This window comes from Eleutherodactylus coqui, chromosome 2 (genome assembly GCF_035609145.1).
Source record: "Eleutherodactylus coqui strain aEleCoq1 chromosome 2, aEleCoq1.hap1, whole genome shotgun sequence".
NCBI classification, from domain to species: domain Eukaryota; kingdom Metazoa; phylum Chordata; class Amphibia; order Anura; family Eleutherodactylidae; genus Eleutherodactylus; species Eleutherodactylus coqui.
Window position 1 is genome coordinate 273383331 of NC_089838.1, and position 19483 is coordinate 273402813.

The following is a 19483-nucleotide window of genomic DNA, read 5'->3' on the forward strand; positions in this document are numbered from 1 at the left end:
TGATAAATGTTGATGGGTTCATTGCACCCAAGAGAAGAGAATGGATGGTTACACGCTATTCTTGGAACATGAACATCACTGCTTTATGTATTAAAGAGGCTTTTAATTCCACGTGGCTGTCACGAATGTTCTGCGCGCTGAAAAATGCTGCCACCTGTTTCACTCATCCCTGAAGAACGCCAGCGTCTTCTAAAATATGTTTTTATCTGCCCCTATTCCCAAGCAAAATGTTTGGAGACCTTAGAATTTGAATGCATCTCATATCCTTTGAGAGAACAATAATGACAATATGCTATTCAAGAGCATCTTGCATGGAAGCTTCTGCTGAAGCACATTTTTCAAATATATGCTGCAACCCCATCCCTTAGTTGTAAACTCAAGAAAATTTATGTTATTATGGAAGAATGACGCAAAGTTAGTAATAATATTTTTAAAAAAGAAGTGCCACTACCCTGAAACGCGTCGCTTCTGCCCTCCATATGCATATTTATCTGTATGTTTTGCTTGTTTTACTTTGTTGGTTTAATAAATAAGTGTTTTTAAAAGCCACATCCAGACAACAACTTGGAGTTCCTGTTATCAGCAGTCTGAGACTATAAGGCGTATCTTCCTGGTTTGGGTGGTCTCCAAGGAGGGGATCTCCCACAAAAGTAAGTGACATTTATTTCACATAAGATAAAGTTCATTTGCTCTGAGTAAAATACGCAGGACACCATTTTTACTTATTTCTTTGAAGAGTTAGTGATGCAGTTGATGTTTCTGGACTATTCTGAACAGCAGTCTCCACACTATGGCCAAAAAGTACCACACGGTTGTGCCAACTTACAGCTATTTCTCACTCTTTTGCCCATGATTAAAATATTACCAACATAATAGTGATATTAACACACAATTATCTATAATCAGAGGCGTAACTTGAAGCTTCTGGGCCCCAATGCAAAACCTGTAACAGGGCCCCCAACTTTAATGCTTTATCCATAGTACTGGGCTCCCTATATGGAGAAGAGAGGCCTTATGGGCCCCCTAAGGCTCCTGGGCCCAGGTGCAACCACATCCCCTATAGTTACGCGCCTGTCTATAATATTGTGCCACCTACATAACATAAAATAATTCCAAGCACATAACAGCAGCTATAGCTTATTTGCTAGTACAGCAGTATACATACAAACGTATCAGCCTGAAGAGTGCCTGTACAAATGTGCCACAGTGCCCCAAGTATACTAATGTCCTCTCTGGTCTTGCCCTGCTCGACTGTCTATCTCTTTGGTTTCATCCACATGGCATTTCACACAACATTTGGCATTTTTGCTGGGTAGAGTATTGTAGTTAACTATGCAATTCTTTCAGGCTAAGATATCAGGATGGAATTCCTAAACATGGTATGAAACACTACATCCTTGTAGCCTTTGATAGGCACTTACATACCAGCAGTCCATCAGCAGCCACTTCAACGTATCTCTCTACAGTCAGAGATCCGCACTGGAGAAGATATGGAGAAAGGTCCAAGTGCCAGAATTCCAAAGTATTTGACTAAACCCTTGATATTTGCTGCTACAGAGCAGCTGCATAAAAGAGGTCAGTAAGCCACATACATCTTCTGGGTTACCTGTATGACCTCCCTGGTTACACTGTATATATTGTATCTTCAGCAAGTGAAGGTTTACAGCGTTATAAATGTAAAGAGGTCAATCTCTTCTACTGAAATACTTTTCAGATGATCTGAACAGGTGAGTCAAGACTTACACAAGCAATAGAGGAATATTAAAACTTTTGAGGTTGGACGGTAGTCCTGAGAGCCATTCAATGAAGTTCTCGAGTGTGTCACTCACACTGTCTGCTATGACACATAGATTTGATTCCGTCCAAAGATCAATAGCCGATAAAAATATTTCCATTTTCAGTGAAACAAACTTCTATGAAAAGAACAGAACAATTTTACTGTACATTTAATTAAATTTCAAAAATATATCTTGCTTTTTTTTTTCTTGTTCGACTTTAAGGACTATTTTTTTGAATAAACAGGTAAAATGAGCTATCATTGTAATTAAAGGATTAATCACATCTGGACAGCCCCTCCCCAAATTAAACCCCTTGTGACAGTGCATTTTGATGCATCCAAATAAATGAGCAACCATGTTACAGAAGGTAAACGTCTATTGTATGGCTGCCGCACACAATCTTCCCTCAAGCCAAGGGGGGAGAAATAGTATTAATGTTTGTTCGTGCAAGCTTACCAGGATGTGGACTATGCATCCAATTCTAACAACAACCTTCCATCTTCATGTAAGCAGCACGAGGGGTTTTAAATTATCCACAGCTCATCTTCATAAAATGCACAAGCTCTTTATTGATCCATTCTTTGCAATTCGCCGCAACGTTTCAACTGCCTGATAAAGACTGCGGCAAGCAGTTGAAACGTTGCGGTGAATTGCAAAGAATGGATCAATAAAGAGCTTGAGCATTTTATGAAGATGAGCTGTGGATAATTTAAAACCCCTTGTGCTGCTTACATGAAGATGGAAGCATGTTACAGAAGGTGGTATCAAGTCACTGGTGTAGCTAGAAGGGAGCAGATAGGGGCATGTGCCCCAGGTGCAATTAAGGCAGAGGGAGGAAACCCGATTAAATTAGAACTTAGCTGATTGTTGCAGAGCATGCTGAACATACATAGCACCTCTGTAAGTAAGAATCACCTGCTCTGTGTGCCTGATGGGCGCAGCCACACCTTACTAAACAGTCTTAGCTTAACTGCTATGACAGCTGAGCCTGTCCATGCCTTCTCCTCCCCGCCTCCCTTATGGTCTGCTGCACTGTGAACTACATTAATGATGATCTCACACAGATCCTAGTTTCCCTCATCATGCCACAGGGCCAGCACTAGGTGTATCTTCTGTGCTCCTCCGCTGTCTCCAGCACCTCAGAACAAGAGGAACCTAAGAACAGGTGACAAGGGAAGAAGACTGAAGAGGAACCCAGTGCTGACCTAGTGGCATGATAAGAGAGGCCAAGAACGGTGTGAGAGCATCATCAATGTAATAAATAGTGTGGGAAGAGAGTACTGGGGTAGGAAGAGCACTGTTACTATTAGGGCCCACATGGGAAATATGTTTACTACTGGGGCCACATGAGGAGCACTGTTATTACTGGGGTCACAAGGGGAACACTATTACTACTGGGGTCCACATGAAGAGCACTACTACTACTGGGGGCTACATAGGGAGCACTAATATTGCTGGGGGACACATGGGGAGCACTGCTACTACTGGGGACCAAAGAACACTAAAAGATTTTGTTGAAAATAAAAAGTAACACAAGTACTTACTGTGTTTACATAGCTAAATACTTGCAGTAAAGTAGTAATCACAGTTTTTGGACTGGCACCCAGGAGTCTGTACTGTAATATGTGAGCAAAAAATATTTGCAAAGATTAGTATAATATACAATAGTCCACTGGATTATCAGAAATATAGACTTGTTTGCATTATGGACATACAAAAATCTAATTTAAAATCTTTAGTAGTTATATTCCACTAACCAATAAGTATTGTACGTGGCAATGTCTTAGATATAAAGAATGCTGACATAGTAATCACTAGGGGGCTTCAAGATCCAGAGACCGCATAGCCTAGACTGTCTGTCCTATAAGACCAGTAATGTCATATATAGGCAGGACAGAGATGTGGTGACATACAATATCTTTTTAATTGTACAATGCAGTAATCACAGTAAATATCTACCCTGTTTCTTACTAACCAAATTTATACTTCATTTTCCATATAGACAATCATTGAAAATGGCCATATACTTACTGATACAGGAGGGCAAATATGTGCACCACCTTAGCATGCAGGCAGCCATACTGCCAAATGAGGGAGGCAGTTACTCCTGTGGTGGACACCAATGAGACAGCCACTCATATAACCTCCTAATATAGCGGGGGGGTGGCTGCTTGGTGTATACTCCTACACAGAGTAGATATAAAGTGCAGACCATTCTGATACATGTGGTGCACCATGCAGACTAGCAACATGCAGTGCGACTTTTAAATGTCGGGGGAACTCAAGGTGGCAGTACGAATGTGGTGCACTTTTTGAGGAGGAGGGCAGCCCGCCAAACTATTATGGCATCATTAATAGGTTGCTAGTCTGCATGGTGCACCACATGTATCAGAATGGTCTGGTACTTTGTATATACTCTGTGTAGGAGTATACACCAAGCAGCCAACCCCTCTATATTAGGAGGTTGTATGAGTGGCTGTTTCATCGGTGTCCTCCACAACTGGCTACCTCATTTGGCAGTATGGCTGCCTGCATGTTAAGGTGGTGCACATATTTGCCCTCCTGTATCAGTAAGTATATGGCTGCTTTCACTGATTGTTCATTTACCATATAGTATGTGTGTCATATACAGAGAGAATCAAAAGTGCAAGGTCACAGATTAGTTCCACTGTAGATTATTAAACTCTTGCAACGAGGGGCTGATTATTATAATGATCACAGTATGAAAATGCAAATCTCAGTTTTGCCTATAAATGTTTAATGTGCATTTAGTACTAAAATTGCTAAGCATTTGATTGCACCTAAATTCGGCCAGAATATACAGCATGTGGCTCTTATAACAGCAGCATTTTGATTAAATAGAGACCATAAATTTAAATATGAGAACATTAGCAAACAAGCAAACAGTATGCAATTATTCATACTCACTACTTCTACTGTTACAAACAAGGACACCTTTATATATCGCCTCATACCCAAAATAGATGCAGTAATCTGAAAGACACAATTCATGGACTGAGAAGTATTGTAAACAAGTAATCATCAAATTTGACTATAATTATAAAAAAACAGATTTACGTCTCAGATAACATAGCGTTTCCCAACATTTTCAGCCTTGTAGCACCCCTGCGAAAAGATTTTTATCGTAGGGAACCTCTACCAAAAAGCAGGAATGGTCAGGGGGTGTGGCTAGGCACATAACTTATCACAAAGTATTATTTTAATTACCATATATACTCAAGTATAAGCCTAGTTTTTCAGCACATTTTTTATGCTAAAAAGCCCCCTCAGCTTATACTCGAATGAGGTAAAAAAAATAACAACAAAAACCCTGCAATACTCACCTCCCAGCTGGCGTCTGTGTCCCCGACACGAGGGTCTCCTCGGCGGTGCGGCAAGCTGCTTGAGAATTTTCCCTGCTGTCATCTCCCTGCTCAGCTTTGAATTCCCCCGCCGTCAGCGCTGTGTAGGTTAGCACTGTGATTGGATCGAGCGCCAGCCAATCATAGTCGGTGCTCGATCATTCACAGCAATTCAGTGGATGACATCACTGAATGGCTGTGATTGGCCGGTGCTCGATCCAATCACAGCACTTACTTACACAGCGGGGAGAGCATCACGCCGGGGACACAAACGCCGGCTGGGAGGTAAGTATTGCATTTTTTTCTTTACCTAGTATATACTCAAGTATAGCTAGGCTTATACTTGAGTCAATATGTTTTACCAGTTTTTTGTGGTAAAACTTATTGACTCTGCTTATACTTGGGTCGGCTAATACTCGAGTATATACGGTATGTTATTCCAGTGGCCTATAGTAATAGTGCCAGCAGGCTCAGTAGTAACAGCGCCCACTCTCAATGGCTCCAGTAGTAATGATGCCCCACCTTTTATTGCGCTCAGCAGGCATAATGCTCCCCAATATTGCCCAATTATGAAAAATGCTCTGTCATATTGTCCTCATCATTAATAATACCCCCCCCCTTTGTTGCCCCATTATTATAAATGCTGCCCCTTGTTGCCCTGTAATTAATAATGCTTTCTTTTGCTTCCCCTGTTAATAATAATAATCCCCCTTATTTTCACATCATTAATAGTGCTCCACCTTGTTGTTCCATCAGTAATAATGCTGTAGCCCTCCATCAGTAAAAACACTCTACCTTGTTGCCTCCATCAACAATACTGCTCCCCCGGTCTCACTTACGTATGCTGTATAATTAAAGAAAAAAATATACTCATCGCCTTCGCTTTCTAATGCTGCTCCGCTCTGGTGGTCCTTGAACTTCAGTCCTTCCTGATTTATGGGCTGCACAATCACACATGACTGCATTGTCCAATTGACCACAGTGGTCATGTACTACATGACCGAGCAACCAGAAATCAGGCAGGACCAGACTGGGGAAAAAGTGAAGGAGGTGAGTATACTGTTATCTTTTTTTACTTACTTTGTAGCCTCACCCACGTATCTCGTAAACTTGAGGCTTAAGGGGAAGCCTGTAGCAGCTGCTACTGCAGTAGTAATTGTGGGAGGTCCCAAGACGTGACCGGCCCACCGGGATTTTTCCCGCCGCTGTTCTGAACAACTAATCTGCTCCTGGTGCTGCAGCACCTTTGGCAGGCTCTCACAGCCTACCAGGGTGCCGCACCACCACGGTTGGGAATCACTGGATTACATCACAGATTGTCTGGCGCATTCAGGTGCACTAAACAAGTGGGCCAGGCCTTAGATTATAAAGGAAAACAATTATCGAGCAGGAGTTTGCCATAAAATCGCTTTTCTAAACTATTGTATTAGGATATATTGCTTTTAAACCACAGCAGAGAATAGACACTGTCCTCAGAAGTTAGCTCTTTAGGATCCTACTGAACACGGTAGCCTAGGAGGCAGGGCAAAGAAAAGAGATAGTGGAATAACACACCAGCTTTGCTTGATACTTACATAATTTTGTTGATATCCAAAATTGCATCCCTGTTTTTTCACAAACAAGCAGCATTTCTGGTACACAACTCTTCATCAAGTATATAATTGTCTCAGAAGTCAATTTGGCCCCTGATGCAGGCTCAACAGAGAGACAATACAAGGACCTACAATGGATTCTATTCTGGAGTACAGTGGAAGGCATGCACTCCGGAATAAAACCCATTCCTGGTCTTTCTGTTGATTTCCTATTGTACCTGAATCAGGATCCAAATTGACTTCTGAGACCACTATGAGTCTGACAAAGGGTCGTGTACCCAAAACGATGCTTGTTTTTGAAAAACAGCAGTGCAATTTTGGGAATAAACACATTTATATAAGTATTAAGCAAAACTGGTGTTCTGTTCCATTGTCTCATTTCTCTGGTTCTGGGTGGATGGTGGTCTGTTCCTCCTGGAATATGCACCCACACATCTTACATCTAGGAGTTGTGTTACCTGAACCTTTTTGTATTCTAGAGGGAAGGGCAAGAAGCTCTCTCCTACGTAGGTACAGCCATTAATATGGACTGCAACTCCGTACACAACCACACCTACCCAAGATACAGCTAACTGGTGGGGGTCCCAGGCGGAAGACCCCTGCTGATGGTCTGTCCCACAGATAGGGCCATCCCTAGTTTACAATTGGACAACCCTTAATGAGTTTCTTGAAGAATAAACAAGTAAATCTGGTTTACCTGACTCTGGGTATGATGTCTGCTATAAATCTGATGGAATTCAGAATTGAGTACGGAATAGTACAAAAATTAGAGCAACTCTAGTTTTCCTGTAAGACATATCTTTTCCTAGAGAAACCCCTTAATTGACTAACATTAAATATATTTTTTTTCAACACCTCCTGACATGACGACATACCTTATTATTTCCTTTTAATGGTTTCAAAAGCATTTGCTGATAGCTGTGATTGTTCACATATTGTTCTGTGTCATTCTCAAATATGAAAATGGGCTCCCCTTTAGTGGCCCCTATTTTGTATATCATATGTAAAAAGTCAGACGTCCTCTGTACTGGCTCAATGATAAAGCTTTCATTCACAAATTGTAGAATTCCCCTGTAAACAGAAAATGATAGATTCAAAGTAATTATAAGGACTTGACTGCGTTATGGATCCCTGCTGTAAGGATTCATACAGTAACATGGCAGAGACTGTGATGGGCCAATACTGTATCTCTGTTTGGCCACATGGAGATTTTTAATGTCTATGAGAAAAAAAAAGGGTCCAGTCCCATTTTTTACCATATGAAGGCATCATATGGTCAGTTTAACCCCTTAAGGACATGGCCTATTTTGGCGTTGAGGACCAAACGATTTTTGGTGTTTTTTCATCTCCATTTTTCAAAAGCCATAACTTTTTTATTTTTCCGTCGCTGCGGCCGTATAAGGGCTTGTTTTTTGCGTGGCGAACTGTAGTTTTTATTGGTATTATTTTTGGTTACAAAGACTATATTGTAAAACTTTTATTATTTTTTTTATAATCGTAGGGAGAAAAAAACGCATCAATTCTGCCATAGATTTTTTGGTTTTTTTTTAAAGCGTTAATTATGCAGCATAAATGACACACTACATTTTTTTCTGCGGGACGATACAGTTACAAAAATACCAAAATTCTTATATCTTTTTTAGGTTTTTCCACTTTTCCACAATAAAAACCCTTTATTGGGAAATTATTATTTTTTTCTAAACTCACTGCATTCAAAGTGCTATAACTTTTTTATTTTTCTATGTACGGAGCTCTCTGAGGGCTTATTTTTTGCGAGACGAGTACACATTTTTTTTTTTATCTCTTTTATTGCGTTTTTTTGGGAGGCAAATGCTAAAAATTAGCATTTTGCCTCAGTTTTTTAGCATTTTTTTAACGCTTTTTGCCGTGCAGGATAATACGCGCATTCAATGTATTGTATGCGTCGTTATGGACGCATCGATACCAAATATGTGGGATTTTAATTTTTTTTATGCTTATATGAGAAAAAGCATAAAAAAGGGTTTTTTAACATTTTTATTTACATTTTTATTTTTTGTACTTTATTTTTCTCTTTTTTTTTTTACACGATTTGTGTCCCTCTGAGGGACTTTTACTACAGCACTGCAGATCGCTATGATAAGGCATGGCAGGACTTCTCTCCTGCCATGCCTTATCGCTTACTATAGCGATCACAGGCTATGGCAATACAGGACGCCGGTATCTGGCGTCCTGTTGCCATAGCAACCAGCCAGGCTCTCGCGATGTTTTCGCGAGAGCCGGCTGGAGTCACAGAGGGAGCGCGCTCCCTCTTTGAACCCTTTAGCTGCCGCAATCTACTTAGATCGCGGCAGGGAAGGGGTTAACAGCGGTGGGGCGCATCTCCAATGCCCCCCGCTGTTGCAGTGGGACGCCGGCTACTAGTGACAGCCGGCTCCCGCTGCGGGATAGCGCGAGATCTGCTATGATCTCGCGCTATCCCCATGATGTAAGGGTACGTCATTTTGCGGGAAGTACCCCGCTTCCATGACGTACCCTTACGTCAGGGGCGTAACTATAGAGGATGCAGGGGATGCGGTTGCACCCGGGCCCAGGAGCCTTAGGGGGCCGATAAGGCCCCTGTTCTCTATATAGGGAGCCCAGTATTATGAATAAAGCATTATAGTTGGGGGCTCCATTACAGGTTTTGCATTGGGGCCCAGGAGCTTCAAGTTACGCCTCTGCCTTACGTCATGGGGCGGGAAGGGGTTAAAGTATGCTGTACCATAGTACATAATGCGGTATTGTCAAGTTAAAGTTTGCTACATCTGTACACGGTAATCATACCTTTGAAGGATGTCTCTGTATGGAGTGATTTAGCAGACTAGGCTATTCCATAAAGTTGATAAACAGGTGTAGCAGCCTGACGGAGGCCAAAAGGATGCTCTTTTGGCTCCCATCAGTGGATATTGCCAATGCAAACTGAAGTTAGAAATATAGAATGGTAGAGTTGGAAGGAACCTCCAGGGTCATCTGGTCTAAGCCCCTGCTCAGTGCAGGATTCACTAAATCATCCCAGACAGATATTTGTCCAGCCTCTATTTGAATACTTCCATTGAAGAAGAACTCACCACCTCCCATGGTAACCTGTGCCAATTATTGATCACCCTTACTGTCAGAAAGTTTTTTCTAACATCTAATATGCCTCCTCCCTTTCAGTTTCATCCCATTGCTTCTAGTCTTTCCTTGTATAAATGAGAATAGGGCTGATCCCTCTGTACTGTGACAGCCCTGCAGATATTTGTAGACAACTATTAAGTCTCCTCTCAGCCTTCTTTTTTGGAAGCTAAACATTCCCAGATCCTTTAACCGTTCTTCATAGGACATGATTTGTAGACCGCTCACCATCTTGGTAACTCCTCTCCAGTTTGTCTATGTCTTTTTAAAATTGGGGTGCCCAGAACTGGACACAGTTGTTATATCTGCAAAGGATGTGCTGGACCAGCAACTGCAGGCACGCACAATAATTGCTCACAGTGCGGCAGCCAAAACAAACTGACAAATAATAAACAGGAAGTCTTTTCCTAAACATGTAATGAATGATGGAGTGGGCCCTGTCTGACATGGCAGCTGTTTCATGGAGGAATAAAGTTCTACATTTTTTACAAAAAAACAAGTCCTGGAGTGCTGATTTCACCACAAATCAGCTGACATGGCAGACTGATCGTGTTGATAGATGCGGGCCTGCACTCGTTCCTGGGACCCAAGTAACCCTACTTGGCCAAACTGAAAAGGGACAAAACAAAATAAAACACAGCACTTAGCTTTAGTAGAATAAGCCGCAGCACACAAAGCCATCCGGAGTAAGGAACAGTGGACACCATGCTTGACCACGGGAGCCACTAACTGCCAGCTCAGACAGAGAGCAAATGACAATTTACAGCACCTTAGCTTCCTATCTATTCCAGCTAAATATCCAGCTAATCATCCACAGATGTGAGCACATTGCATCACACTTACTAAGCCATGTCTAAAACTCGCACCAGACTTCGTCAACCCGGCAGCGATTCCAGCACTGCTGCAATAACAGTATTCCATATGAGGTCTGACTAAGGAAGAGTAGAGGGGGATAATTATCTCATGGGATCTAGACTCTATGCTTCTCGTAATACATCCTAGAATTGTGTTTGCCTTTTTGGCTGCTGCATCACATTGTTGACTCATGTTCAATCTATGATGTATTAGTATACCCAAGTCTTTTTCACATGTGCTGCTTAGCCCAATTCCTCCCATTCTGTATGTGCTTTTTTTATTTTTCTTGCCCAGATGTAGGACTTTGCATTTTTCCTAGTTAAATAGCATTCTGTTATACGCCGCCCACTGCTCAAGCTTTTCTAGATCTTTTTGAATACTCTATCTCTCTTCCCCAGTGCTCTCAGCCCAGCTGCAGGGTAATAGGCTATTGCACTCCTTTTTGGCTGAGCTTGAGATCCTCCTCTTTGCCAGAGTATTAGTGTGAGCTTGTCTCAGTCAACTAGCAAAGGTCTCCAGCTTCTGATTCCTGTATCTGCCTCGATCCTTGGACTTTACCTAGACTATATCTGTACTATGCCTGCCCTGTCATTGGACCAAACTCTGATTGCAGTTCAGACTGTTTTGCGGTGCTTTGCACCAGTGTCTGACTGCTGTGGTTCAGCTGCCAACTACACTGAGATATTCCAGGAGGTAGCGGCCTGCCCAGTTTCTCACACTGAAGGCCAGATCCCTGTACAGGGGTTAAAGGGTGAATACTGGGGAACCGCCAGGGTAACGCCGTTAGGATTAGTCCAAAGCCAAACCAATTAGTTGGCACAGTGGGTCCACACTCGCTGTCCCTAACAGGACCTTTAGATTAGATAGTCTTAAAATGCACCAGATTTATCATAGTGACTCTCCTGATTGATAAATCTGGCAAATTTTAAGACTACTTAGTCTAACTCTGTAGCATCTATCACTTGGCTTAGTTTAGACCAGCAATTTCACAACTTGGGTGCAATTTGTGGTGTAAACTAAGCCAACATGGCAAATCAAAGTGTCCAAAGGTGTCTAAAATACATAATTAATGTGCTGCAAAGAATCTCTGATGGTTTTCTGGTGACATTTTAACCAGAAAACTGCTGAATGTTCAGTCCTAAATTTACCCCAATGAGTTCAGCTTGCTACAATGTACTTGGAAGTCGTAAGGCAACTGTTTCATTTCTCCAGTATTCCAACACTGCTTATGGATAATTAGGATGATTGACAGGTTAAAGCTGCTATATACTGTCAGTAGAAGTGATGGTCACACAGAAAAGTCAGATCAGTAGGACACCTTCAGTACATTAGAGATAGAAAGAAAACCCTCTGTAAAACCTAAACAGGATTCATCTGAAAATGTAATAATAATTTCATTGTTTGAATATATGATAGTGATATATGATACCGCAGTCCAAAACACGTCCTCAAGGTAACAGATGATCCATTGGATTCCAGAAGCTGTCCAGAATAGTAACAATCACCCTAAAAAAAACAAGTTATATTGTAAATCATGACTTGACGCCTTAGTGGTGAGCCTATTTTTTGCAGGGTGGCAGGGAATAGCAATGTTCTCCCATTACTCCCGCTGCTGGCAGTAACCCCATTGAAAGCAATGGGATGCCGGCAACCCCCGCAGTAATTTTCGGGGAACGGCTTTAAATATAAGCCTTTTCCTAAAAATCATCCCTAGCATGTGTAAAAAATTTTAAAAAACATATACTCACCTCTCTGGCGCTGTCGGAGCTCAGCAGGTCTAGCTGTCTGGTCCCCAGCACTGGTCTGAATCTCTTACAGCAGGCTGGGGGTTTAAATTCCCCGCCTTCTGAAAGGGCTGCGTCTGATTGGCTGAGGGCTCAGCCAATCACAAGCAGCGCTCAGCCATTCATTGAAGAAAATGGACTGGGGTTGGGAAACACTCATGAAACTCATGAATAGGTAATAAATGTTTTTGGTGAGATAACCCTTTTAAGTGCAGGTCTGCAAATGAGATAATTGATCAGATTGGTTGCTATGGGCCATGCTTGTGAATACTACGGGATTCTTACAGTATTGGATTATATCATGGTGCAAAACAGAAAAAGCACTACGTATCAGACCAACCATGCTCATTGTAAACTTCGATAGCCATGTTTCCACTTTGTCGTCAATGAATGCTTGAAAATCACTGCACAAAAATACCCTGCAAAGGAAAAAATATGGTCAGGAATCCAGCAGATACATGTCTATAATACAGCTGCATTTTGGTGTCTATGTTGTGGCATAATAAAGACACAGAGGCATGCATACAATAGAGTCAGGCCATGTAGCTGTTTTAGGGTCCTTGGGTATAAAGGGCTCACACCTAGTGTGTTCCATCACCTGTGCTACAGCACATTTTTCGCAAACAAGCTAATGGATCTGGACTAAGAGAAATAGATACAAGGTTATACTGTCCTAGGTGGCAAAATTCGGAACCTTAATATACACCATCTTACAGATGCTACAAACCTAAGGCCTCCTGCACACGACAGGGTTGGATCAGGCATGCGGGATCCGACCCTGTGCCCGGCTGGTGACCCCACTTACTGGTCCGGATTCTTCTTTATCTGTACTGCAGAAGCATCGGCCGTCGCACCGGCATACATTCGCAGTACAGATAACGGCGCACCGTCGCTAGACGATGATGCAGATCCCACGACCCTTCTGCAGTGCTCACTGCAGAAGGGCCGCGGGATGGATGGCTTCCATTGGCACAGTTCGCACAGAATGGAGCATGCTGCGATTTTCCTGCCGCAAACGGAAATTTCCACTCGTGTGCAGGAAGCAGCGGTTCTACACAGGAGGCTATGGGCGGTATTTGCTGCAGAATCCGAGGGCAGCCGCCAGCCCCAGATTTCACAAATCAAATCTAAGGCTGGCTCCACACGGGCAATCACGATTTTGCCGCAAGAAAATCACGCCAAAATGGCATCTTGATTCACTGCAATTTGTGAGCGCCAGCGATGTCTTTTTTGGAGAATAATCTCGCATCGTTGCCACCTGCTATAAAATTGTGCGACAAGTTTGAGCAATTTTGTATTGCATAAGTCAATGGGACTTTGCAATGTTAAAATCGCATCGCAATTCACATTTGTAGCATTACGGTGCATTAAAAAAAAGTCTCCAAAGGAATACATGGGAGATAAAACATAGCACATCGCAGAAAGATAGAGCAAACCAGGATTTTTTATCCCCTCAACATCGCATCAGTGAAAAAAAATCGCAGATGGATATGAAACCCTTGTAAATGATTGGTTTCATATTCTGCTTTTTTACTGACTATCGCAGCAGGCAAAAATCGCACAATTTTCTCACCCATGTGGAGCCAGTCTAAAGCCAGATTCACATGCCAGTATGCCTCAAATGGGGCAGCACATGGCCACCCTTCTACCGTATGTGCCATCCAATCTGCATATGTATGAGACACATGAGAGCTAGGAAAATTGCACCCAAATTTGCACCAAATTTTGGCTCAGCAGAACTGACCATGTCCACTGGACTGTAGATGATTGGTGAATGCCCTGATATAAAAAGGACCATTTCTTGCTGTGTAGTGAGTCTAGCTGGACAGCGGCAGGAGAAGCTGCTGGCTGGGAGAAGATGTGCGAAGACTGCAAGAAAGGAACTGCCGGAGCCGAAAAACGCAGGGTGTAGGCGGGAGGCAGGCATGACGGGGTTAACGGGGAGTGAAAGGGTTAATTGAAGAAAGCTGGGAGTAAGAGAAGGAGGGGGTTAGTGGGGGGAGAAAAAGAGCAGCAAGAAAGAGGAAGGGGAGGGGTTAAAATTCAAAGAGGAGCAGTTGGAGCCGAGACGTGGAAGAGTCCCACCTGCCCGCCCTGGAAGAAAGGAGTTGGTGAGGGGGGGTGCGAACTGTCATGGCAGCAGGGGGGTGGAGGGGTCCCGTGGAGTCAGAAAGTGGGGGTAGTAGGGGGTAACAGGGAGCTGGATAGCTTCCTTTCCCCTCGGTAAACTGTTGGTTAGGACTGTCGCCTAAGGGAGTAGCAAGGCGGTGCCTTGCAGTGGTTTTGGGATGGGTTAGCCAGGTTATGGCTAGCCGTCCTCGGGGTCCAGATGAGGCGACCTGAGGCGAGGTGGAGAGTGTCTGTGTCTGTCAACTTGCGGCCGGGGCACTTGTAGGGAAATAGTGTTGCCCGAGTCCGCCATGCGACGGGTGACAGGCACAACTATTTCCCGTTTTTTCTGGTAAGGCGACAGTCCGGTGGTAGGGCTCCATGGGATCCCTTCCCAGGTTATCTGCGGTTAAAAATTGGTTATTTTACTGTTTATGTTTGGTGTTAAATAAATGTGGCTGCTGTGGCCATTAATTAATCCAATATTGGTGTTGCGTGGTTTGTAAGGTATGGAGGTAAAGGGAGGTGGGGATAGGTCACAGTGCCGGCGACTCCGTAATACCCTAGTCAAGACCAAGGGAGCCAAGTTGCTGCAGGACTGAGGAGGATGGGGCAGCACTTTCAGGGACAGTGAGCAGCGGTCACTCCACAGGACCAGGAGTGAGTGCAGCACTGTAACTACAACTAGCGCCAACAAGGAGACTGCCAGAGAAGCTGAGAGGAGCACTCCAGATCCCCAGACAATGCTGTAGGAGCACTGGGGTCGGTAGAAGCTGTGAACCACACACTACAAGTTGTAAGTGAGGCAGGCCTTGCACATGGAAAAGAGTTAAAATATAGCTAGTCAGCACGTCTGCTGTAATAAGTAGAGCTTATAGTAAGCACACTGAACTGTTGGCAAGTTTCTGATGTTTGACCCCCTTTTCACAAACTGAGTTATCTGTCGACAAAGGGAATGTCAAATGTCTGTTGGGGTATTGAGCAAGTCTTAATGAGACACTGTGAGTGTACACTGTAAATGGCTTGTCTAATGGACGCTACTGAAGTGTTATGTTCTCAAAAGAACTTGTGTATTATATTCCTGGATCTGGATCTCTCCAAGATGGTATTAGTATTGACTGAGCATTCTGATGTTACAGATTGCACACAAAGTATTACTTTTCCTACATTTTAAGGCCCTTTTACACGGACCAATAATCGCTCAAAATTCGTTCAAAAGCCATCTTTTGAGTGATAATCGTTGTGTGTAAATGTTCACCATAAAATCCATCCTTCAGCAGTAGAGCTGATAGCAGGGACTTCACGCTGTGTTCTCTGTGGGGAGCGCTGATAACATTGTCTCAGTTGTCAGCCCCGCTGCAGACCAAAGGAATGTTTTCAGAGAACAGACCACCTACTGTTCTCTTAATATAGCTCCCGGCAGCTCACATGCATTAATAAGCTACTAATTGGCATTACTACCAATTAGTAGTTTATGCAAAATGATCACTCAAAAGCCATCTTTTGAGCAATCATCTTTGCGTGTAAATGGGCCTTTAATTAGTATTAGATAGCATGTAGGAACTCAAAGGTTTTAACATTTTAACAATTACTATATAAATATCATTCAAGTTGTACTATTCAAGTAAGGGTCCATTTACACGGGACGAATGTTGGGCAAACTGATTGTTTATGCAGCATAAAAGATCAGCGATGAGCTTATCACTCATCGTTTGCCTGACATTCATCCCGTGTAAAAGGACCTTAACCCTTTCCAATCCACTGTCTGACGTCTTCCTACATTCTGATTGAAGCTTGTACAGCTCCAATGTTAGAAGACGTCCGACAGGGTATTCTTACCGTCTACCCACTCCCCTGTCGGAGCTTCTCTGGTGCACACCCACTGGCTTTAGCCAGCAGATGGCACCCTTGTGTAACAGCAAAAAGAGAAAGCCTTTTAGCAAACCTTTGGATCGGAAAGGGTTAACCTGGTTTTATCTTCATACTTTACATGTATTATCAATGTCCAACATTGTTGTTGAAACATCACAAACTAATTTATGAATATGTTGCGCAATGGCTGACATGACATAAGATATGCCTCAAGATACTTTCTGTATTTTGTACAAGTATATAAACAATTTTTAAGAACTGATATGACATTTCTCACCATGCTACTTTTTATATATAATCCCTGATACACCCACAGATATTGTTATAATCTGTACTATCCAGCTCTTTTCCAACTATGATGCACACAACAGTGGCCACTTACTGTTTCTCCAAAGTCATGGTAAGTTGTTTCCCTTGTATTGTGATGGAGTAAAGCAGCTGATCCTGTGGAATTAGGAGGTAGGGAGGGTAAATACCGCTATACATCTATTTCCCCATGACGTAATATAAGACCCTTGGGGATCATTCACATGGTCTTTTTTATTTCACACCATCCACTATAGCTGGGGTATCTATAGGAGCAGCATCCATAGGAGCTCCTGTTTCAGGGCAAAACTTTCACTTGTAGTGACAGTAGTCACTAACAGAGCTGATCTGGGTCTGCAAGAACCATTCAGCTCTGCTGTGACAAGGGGCACCCGGCGGTCACGTGATCACCGGAAGTAACACTTCTCCTTTCTCTTTAGTACATTGAACGCTATGTAGCCTGGAAAGGAGAAGGCAGAAGCGATTAAAAACCTGTTTCTCCCTTCTCCAGATCTTCGGCTATGTCTTACAGGCAAGGACCCGACCTGCTACTGCTTGATTGCAGGAGCGGAAGCTTTAATTCCGTGCCGTACATTTGCTATCAGACGATATTAAAGGGGTTTTCCAGTAAATACTATTGATGACCTATCATCAGGATAGGTCATCAATAGTTGATCGGCCGGGGTCCGCCGCTCGGGACCCCGACTGATCAGCTGAACATGTGCATGCTGTCAGCAGCGAAATAACACAGAGGTCAGTCAGAAGACTTCCTGCAGTAGCCGACCCTTGTATCTGCAGGCACAGCTCTCAATGAAATCAATGGGAGCCATGCCTGCAGTTACAAGCACCGATCACTACACGGAGCAGAGGTTTCCACTCCAACTTCTGTGAGTGGAAGTCTCTGCGCCGACCTCCCATGTAGTGGCCGGCGCTTGTAACTACAGGCATGGCTCCCATTCATTACAATGAGAGCGGTGCTTGCAGTTACAAGTGCCAGCCACTACATAGAGGTTGGCACGGAGACTTCCACCCCGACCTCTGTGTTATTGCGGTGCTGACAACATGCGACCGCTCAGCTGATTGGTCAGGTCCCCAAGGTCATCAATAGCTGCTGGGGCCCCGAGGTCATCAATAGTATTTTCCTGGAAACCCCTTGAACGTCCATGACGTCCATGAGTCATATTTTTACCATGCTTGGTCCCTAAAGCGTTAATAACTTTATCACAGATGAATAGGACTGTTCTTTTCTATAGGACCAAGTAACAGCACTCTTCCACCCAGGCAAGTAACCAGAAACTACTGTATTAAACAATCTGTTCCAAACATTTGACTCATCTGTTAAACGTGAGCATAGGAAAAAGAAGTGTAGACTTACAAAATGGCCAGTTGCGCCAGGAGATAACGGTTTCACCTCTACGAGCTCATACGAAGGCGGGAGAAGGGACTCTGCATCTGTTCACAACATAGTCACATTTTTGTTTCACTGCCACTAGTAGATTATTGGTATAGCAATAAATCCTCTATAACACGGACAAATCATAAAATATTGAAATGTGTCATTTTGAGACATTTTGGTAGGATACTGACCCAACTGCTTATCAAACTGAGCCAGCACGTCCCAGCTATCATATCATATCACATGCTTTATACACATGGCTGGCCTTAGTTCCATGTGACCGATGTGGTAGTCGGCCACTAGTTTGTATGGGAAACACCAGGCAGATGTAGGCTGCGGGCAATCACTCTCCCAAGGTCCTCCTGGCCAGATGATCTTTCTTTCCGTGTGGCAGCATCTTGTACAGCTATCTGTCTTCTTCTCCCTTCTGATGGTCTAAAGCACTGTTGTAAGCCCATCAGTGTTCCCACAACACAATTGCTTAATTCTGATACTGTATTTATATACTGAGCTTGGTTCTGGTATTGTATCTATGTACTGAGGTTTGTTTGTGCTGTATTTATGTACTGAGCTTGGTTCTAGTATTGTATCTATGTATTGGTGTTGGTTCATGCTGTATTTAAGTACTGGGCTTTGCTCTGGTGCTGTATTTATGTTATAAGCTTGGTTCTAAGAAAAGAGTTTGGCACAATGTTAGCTATAGAATAGGATTCCTTAGCTTGGTTCTGGTACAGTATTTATGCACTGAGCTGTTCTGATGTGGGTATACCTTGCTACTTTTGTACAGACAGCCAAAAGTTGATGGGTATTGTCTAACGTGGTCTAATGCAGTGGCGGACCACAGGAGACCCCAATTTGTATTCTGTGCAGCACCAATCATCTGGTCACAGTCATGCTTGTCAGTTGTCTGCTCACGCATATTTTCCATGTGTGTATATATATGCATGCCTCTTCGGATCTATTTCATTATGCCTGAGGAAGGACCGTGAGAGATTTGAAAGCTTGCTGTAACATCATGTATTTTTGTTAGCTATTAAAAGGTATCATATCTACAAGATTGCTTGGTTTCTCTATCTGGGAACAATCATTATGAGAAAAGGAATGCACACAGAGGGAGCAGGGACAGTTAAGTACCAATAGTGTACTTATAACAATCACCATCACTGGGATCCCCATATATTAGGAGAATGCTGGCCCACTAACCCTTAGAAAAGAATAATGAGGTGGAAAGTCTACTTATGAAAAGTTATGCTACTTCTGCAACTCCTATAAGCTATGATGGAGAGAGCCGTAT

At 43.0% G+C, this 19483-nt stretch overlaps 1 protein-coding gene across 1 annotated transcript; it reads right to left on the bottom strand.

The window, feature by feature from the left end:
- Positions 1-1447: 1447 nt before the first annotated feature.
- Positions 1448-19108, bottom strand: LOC136610154 (zinc metalloproteinase-disintegrin-like atrase-A). The gene is made up of 7 exons (XM_066589402.1): positions 18959-19108; positions 16870-16931; positions 12847-12925; positions 4707-4772; positions 3323-3394; positions 1744-1913; positions 1448-1562 (listed from the first exon to the last, which is right to left on the bottom strand). Exons 1-7 carry the CDS (start codon positions 19106-19108, stop codon positions 1448-1450), a joined length of 714 nt encoding a protein of 237 aa, XP_066445499.1.
- Positions 19109-19483: the final 375 nt, after the last annotated feature.

What these genes read in the sequence shown, in the direction of transcription:
- LOC136610154 (XM_066589402.1), bottom strand. Translation starts at nt 19,108, where the DNA reads ATGCGTGAGCAGACAACTGACAAGCATGACTGTGACCAGATGATTGGT. An exon ending in ACCATGACTTTGGAGAAACA is followed by an intron (nt 12,926 to 16,869) that starts GTAAGTGGCCAC and finishes TTTCCTTTGCAG; the next exon opens with GGTATTTTTGTGCAGTGATT. An exon ending in CGAAGTTTACAATGAGCATG is followed by an intron (nt 4,773 to 12,846) that starts GTTGGTCTGATA and finishes TGTGTCTTTCAG; the next exon opens with ATTACTGCATCTATTTTGGG.